At 36.6% G+C, this 6,000-nt stretch overlaps 1 protein-coding gene and 1 long non-coding RNA gene across 2 annotated transcripts; one reads left to right on the top strand and one right to left on the bottom strand.

Annotated features, from left to right (window-relative positions):
• The first annotated feature begins 589 nt into the window (after positions 1 to 589).
• On the top strand, positions 590 to 2,614 carry LOC147076392 (uncharacterized). Its single transcript, XR_015069608.1, has 2 exons — positions 590 to 1,194; positions 2,068 to 2,614. It is a non-coding gene; the product is annotated as an uncharacterized LOC147076392 (long non-coding RNA).
• LOC147076391 (uncharacterized) lies at positions 1,651 to 3,924 on the bottom strand. The gene is made up of 2 exons (XM_085941253.1): positions 3,453 to 3,924; positions 1,651 to 2,568 (listed from the first exon to the last, which is right to left on the bottom strand). Exons 1-2 carry the CDS (start codon positions 3,787 to 3,789, stop codon positions 2,456 to 2,458), a joined length of 450 nt encoding a protein of 149 aa, XP_085797379.1. The 5' UTR covers positions 3,790 to 3,924; the 3' UTR covers positions 1,651 to 2,455.
• Between the last annotated feature and the right edge of the window lie 2,076 nt (positions 3,925 to 6,000).

Genomic DNA, 6,000 nt, shown 5'->3' with positions numbered 1-6,000 from the left:
CACATAATACCTATCTTTTATAATGATAGGTAATAAAAATTGAAGAACTATGACGTAACATTGTTTTCAACTTTTCTCAAGGGACTTCAAGGCAATAGCGAATTATTATAATATTATTTAAGACGTAAGTATAAAAAATATACTTATAATAAATTATAAAAAAGAAAACATACAAAGTTAACTTGAATACGTGTATTAATTAAGGCTCTAAGTACCAAAAAGTAGTATTGCCTGTAGATACAAAATACCGAGTCATTGCAGTAAAATTTCATGAAGCAGACCTTTTGAAAAATGTGGTTTTACAGTGTGAAGCAATCACGGCAGCTTCTATAATTTTAGGTATTAGGAAGTCGCAAGTGTCAACACACCATCGTCAGCCATTTTATATTGAATGAAGTTGACCACTGTAGTGCTATTTACACAATTATAAATAAAATAGGCCAACGGACTTACAACGTCAACAGGTTTAAATATTTTGCTGTATTTTTTTGACTTGCTTGAGGCACTTAGACCATAGCTGAAGTTATTGGCGTTAGTATGTAGAACACTTTTCTATAAAAATGTCAGTTTTTTTGTTTTTGGTACTTATGCCAGCGCTCCATTGGCGAGCCAAAAGTCCGACGACAATAAGTCTTCAGATTTTTCTACGTTCTGCTACTGGCCAACAGACGTTCAACGAAACGAGTATATAATTAATTTGACGAGTAAAACAGTCGACTTTGACAGCATAGATAATATACGTATATCTGACAGTTAAATCGTGATGGCGTTAAATGATACCGACGTTTTATGTTTTTTGGGTTATTGGGTGGCAGATAATGTAATAACGAAGCAAAGGGTACACAAATACTGGGTGAAACATTGGATAAGGAAACGAACGACATTATCCCACACAAATTTAATACGAGAATTGCGTTTGCAACCGAGCGATTTCCGCAATTATTTGCGAATGTCGGAGGATGTATACACAGAACTGTATAATTTGGTCTCCCCATTTATTAAAAAAAAAATACTATGATGAGGGAAGCTATTTCTCCTCATGATAGATTATGTGCAACCCTGCGATTTTTGGCTGCCGGCGGAACATTCACTGACTTGCATTATAGAACTGCGATTGGAAGACAAACTCTGGGCAAGATAATTCCCGAAACTTGCCAAGTCATCATTGACGTTTTGAAAGGAGAATATTTCAAGGTGTGTATTATATTATACGTCATCTAATAAAGTTGGGCAAATTTACAAATATATCATTAACAAGTAGACATTGGTTGGTCTTATAAAGTGAACGTTTAGTGGATTGTTTTACCTATATAAATCATAGACGGCAACATCATAAGAATGGCAGACAAGATGCATTTGAGATAGGTATATATATAGTCACAAATAAGGCCATCGTTGACATGCTAAATATTCAATAGACCATTAGAATGCTGTACCTAGCCAGGACTCTCCATATAGGCTGTAAGCAAGCTGCTTAATTATTCCTGTTGAATGTATTGTAATACTAGTCATATTCTTCGAAAAGCAAGCATGGAATTTGATTTCTAAATGAGGCCACATAATAATATAGGTTTGCTAACATAGCTCAAATACTTACCATTTGTTGTATCGCTTAAGCTAAGGTTTATAGGCATAAAAACAAATATTTTTACAAGATATTTATTCATACAAAAAACATTAATTTATTATACCGGCTTTTGTACATTTTTGCTTAATATACGATAAACTGGTTGAGTATGAACAGTAGTTGCTGGCATTATTTTGTCACTTTGTCCCATAAAGGCAACTTCATGCATCAGCTTCTCGGCCAGCAATCTTTGTCCCTGTGACATCGATCGTAGTTTCATGGCCATCATTTTGCCAAAAACATCAAATTCATCTTCAGTCTTGCTTAGTTTGTCGGTGATTAATTCTAACACTTTGTTGGCGCTATCATTCGATTTTTTTCGTTTGAACGATGGGGGTTCTGGTGCTCTATTGAGATTCGACCTTGGAGTAGTCGACAACGTGGATGTTGAAGGCGAATATTCTATCTGTAAATAAAATGTTGATTATTTTTTGTTGCAGTTCCCTGATACGCACGAAGAAATGGAGACGATTGCAGAAGAATTTAATAGTAAATGGCAATTTCCAAATTGCCTGGGCGCAGTTGATGGGAAACACATTGCAATCGTGCCACCTGCAGGCGCCGGCTCCCACTTTTATAATTACAAACATTTCCACAGCATTGTTTTGATGGCGATTGCAAATGCTAATTATGAATTTATTTATGTTGATGTTGGAACAAATGGACGTATTTCTGATGGAGGCGTACTGAGAAAATCTGATTTTTTCAAACGTTTAGACGAAGGCAGATTAAAAATACCTGCACCAAAAAAATATTTTAATACTACCGGGGCTGTCACATGGCAAGAAAGTATGATAAGCAATAGATAAATTAAACCAATGTAACAATTTAGTTAAAATGTTTTACCTCAATACAATCTTCGTTGTTTAACGAGTTGGAGTAACTCTCATCAGGAGACATGTTTTCCAAATCGTCCACCATGCTGGATATTGAGCTCGATTCTGTAAAACAAAATGTAAATTGTTAAAATACAACATAATACTCAAACTTGTTTTTTATTATCTCTCCCCTAAGTACCCATTCCTTCATACGGTTAATATTGATATTGGTATAATTGGTGTAATCCAGTATATCGGGTATTTTCAAAATGTGTTTTCCGCTGTATTCCTCATAACCAAACTGTACCATTAATTTTGATTGATGATTGACGATTTATTGATTGTCTCTGAAGGAACCTAACTCGAGCGATTTTTGATTTTATTATCATTTCTTTTCTTCTTCTTTCGACCATGTCCGATCATAATATGGACCTCCACGGAGTGGAGGTTTGTATTGACAGATTTTGTTTTTACGAGAAATGGATGTCAGCCACTTGCTCAACATATTAGGTCCATACTCTGACTCATACACAAATTGAAATTCAATGTGTACTTGTCAGACCCAGGATTTGAACCTGGGACCCGACCACGACTCAATAAGCCGCGCTTCCACCGCCATGATCGTACCTATATATTATTATTTCTTACCTACCTCAGCAAAGAATAAGTAATTTTATTGTGACTAGAAATGATTCATAGCTGTATGTTTTAATTGCTTAATAGTTGCTAATCTAATGCGATGTCACTTTCAGAGCTACGACAATGTCATAGTCTGCACGTGTATAATAAATAGCTTTAAAGCATTCCCTCGTACCTATATATTATTATTATTATTTATTACCTACCTCAGCAAAGAATAAGTAATTTTATTGTGACTAGAAATGATTCATAGCTGTATGTTTTAATTGCTTAATAGTAGCTAATCTAATGCGATGTCACTGTCAGAGCTACGGCAATTTCATAATCTGCACGTGTATAATAAATAGCTTTAAAGCATTCCCACGTACCTTCCATTTGGTCGTTCAAGAACTCCAAATTTTTATAGTACCACAGTTTGGGTAGATATACTGCGTCTGTGCCGGCTCCGCTTCGATATGATGTCCTTACTTTATTTCTCTCCTTTCTGTAACCCGACCTCAATGTCTGTATTTTCTTTTTGACATCGTTGACCGTTGCCTGCGGCTCCACTTTGATTAATATTTCCAAAAGTTCCGCATACGCCAAGGACTTGGCATCACGATTCTTGTATAGTGGGCTGGTCGTCTTCCACAACGACGGGTTGTCTTTAAAACAACTAATAAAATCTTCCAAGAAACTTTTCGAATGCACTCGTAGATCTACCATTGTTGTTTTCGATGTCCGAACACTTTGAATGACAGTAAAATAATGATGGCGCTCATAGACTAATATATGGCGCTGTCGTCCGTCGGCATAGATATAAATAATGTGACGGTAAAGCGTGGTGAACGTACGAATTTCAGCGGCTCGGCGAGTAAAATATCAAACATGTTTGAAATCCAACGAGCCTGGTCTGCGGATTAAAAAGACCGCAGACCTGGGGTGCTCCACGCGAAAAAAAAGTCCGAAGACTGTAAATCGTCTGTAAAGCGAATAATGAAAGGAGTTTTACATAGCATTAAAACTCTTAATATTCTTGTTGACTCTGAAGTCGAGAGAACACCTACCTGGTTTCCTTGAGACATATCAAAATGAATAAGCAGAGATAAAGGATGCCACCAATAGAAGCGTCAGTCCTGCCAGCCTGCTAAACAAGCTGAGCAACCATAGAGATAAATAATCGAGAAGAAAAGGGGGTAAAAAGGGGCCAGCACAGAAGAACACAAGGCAAAAAATACGATCAACATCTCAAGGGACTTCAGAGTCAACAAGAATAATAAGAGTTTTAATGGTAGGTAAAACTCCTTTCATTATAGACGCCCTTAGCAGCCAAGGAATTTCCAGACGCTACATAAACATATTGAACAGTATATACAGTGATGCCACAGTATGCGTGAAACTCCACAAAAGGTCGTGTAAATTCCCCATTAGAAAGGTGTTCGGCAAGATACCATTTCACCTAAACTATTCACCGCTACTCTTGAGGACTTATTCAGGAAACTTGATTGGGAGGAAAAAGGTGTTCTAATTAATGGGGAGCACCTCAGTCACCTGCGCTTTGCAGATGATATTGTTATACTCTCACAAGACCCGAAAGACCACCACGGTAGAATGCAAGAACTCGCGGATGTCAGTCAAACAGTCGGCCTAAATAGTCCAGTCAATCTGTACTTTATGATTGCAAAAGGTCGGGTAGAAGATTTTTTTTTAATTTGTGTATATGGTAGTGAATGACAAGAAAACAAATTTTGCGAATTCGGATGACTTCGGCACAACTTTTGGCGGGCAAAAAACCGCAAAATTTTGGGTATTTTTTTGGTTTTTCGCTTATATCTCAAAAACGGTTGGTCGTAGAAAAATATTGTTTTACAAAGAATTAAAGCTTATTAAATTTCCTAAAAATATTTATAAAACATGTTTTTTTCTATCTTTAACCGTTTATGAGATATTTTCTGTTGAAAACCCGCGTTTTAGTAAAAATCAAACTTTGATGAGAAGAAATACTAAATCTAAGCTTAAGATCTTACAAATAAAGTATATCTATATATCTATAGTTTTAGTAATGATTGCAAAACAAATGTTAATATGTACAGAATAATAATATTCACCAAACATCTTAATTTTTTAACCGTTTCTGCCGCTTTGGTGAGGTGTAGGCAAAGGTTTTACGTCGTCAAAGTCTTGCAATGCAGCTCCCACGTCGGAATCATTATCCTACAAAATTATATATATATTTTTTTTACCATGTCCGATCCTAATAGGATCATATGGGCCTCCACAGAGTAGAGGTTTGTATTAACAGATTTTGTTTTTTACGAGAAATGGATGTCAGCCACTTGCTCAACCTATTAGGTCCATACCCTGACTCACACACAAACTGAAAAAACAATATGTGTACTTGCCAGACCCAGGATTCAAACCTGAAACCCACAGCGTGATAGTCCAACGCTTATGCCGCGCGGCCACCGTGGGTGCATATATTCCATTAATTTGAAAAGAATGGAGAGATATTATATATATATATTAATTTCATATCATCTCGGAAGTTCTCCTTGAGTATAAAAGTCAGCTTCTTCAGCGTCCTCTTCCTCCAATCCAGAAATATCTGCTACATTTTCACAATTTACTCCACTGCAGTTATTGCAAATTGACGAACAGTTCATCCCTGATTTTCGACAGGTACATGCTTTACTGCACCCCTTCTTGCATGCACATGAAAGTACTTTCAGATTTTTTTCAGGCGCTGGATCTTTAATGATCTCCACGGGTATTAGGCCATTGCTGGTTCGCTGCCACCCCCAATCTTCTGGTTTTTTAACAGTGCCAAGCCAAGTTTGTATTTGGTAATAGGATCTCAGTGAATGGTGTCGCGCTGCGTCTCGAGTTGGTGGTAGTCTTGATAAATTAAATTTAATATGTTTGGCCGATTTCGTAGTG

This window comes from Rhyacophila brunnea, unplaced genomic scaffold, assembly GCF_057557595.1.
Source record: "Rhyacophila brunnea isolate RB1 unplaced genomic scaffold, BYU_Rbru_1.0 scaffold_13, whole genome shotgun sequence".
NCBI lineage: Eukaryota > Metazoa > Arthropoda > Insecta > Trichoptera > Rhyacophilidae > Rhyacophila > Rhyacophila brunnea.
This window is presented reverse-complemented; position numbering and strand designations above follow the sequence as displayed.

What these genes read in the sequence shown, in the direction of transcription:
- LOC147076391 (XM_085941253.1), bottom strand. Translation starts at nt 3,789, where the DNA reads ATGGTAGATCTACGAGTGCATTCGAAAAGTTTCTTGGAAGATTTTATT. An exon ending in CTTGAACGACCAAATGGAAG is followed by an intron (nt 2,569 to 3,452) that starts GTACGTGGGAAT and finishes TTTGTTTTACAG; the next exon opens with AATCGAGCTCAATATCCAGC.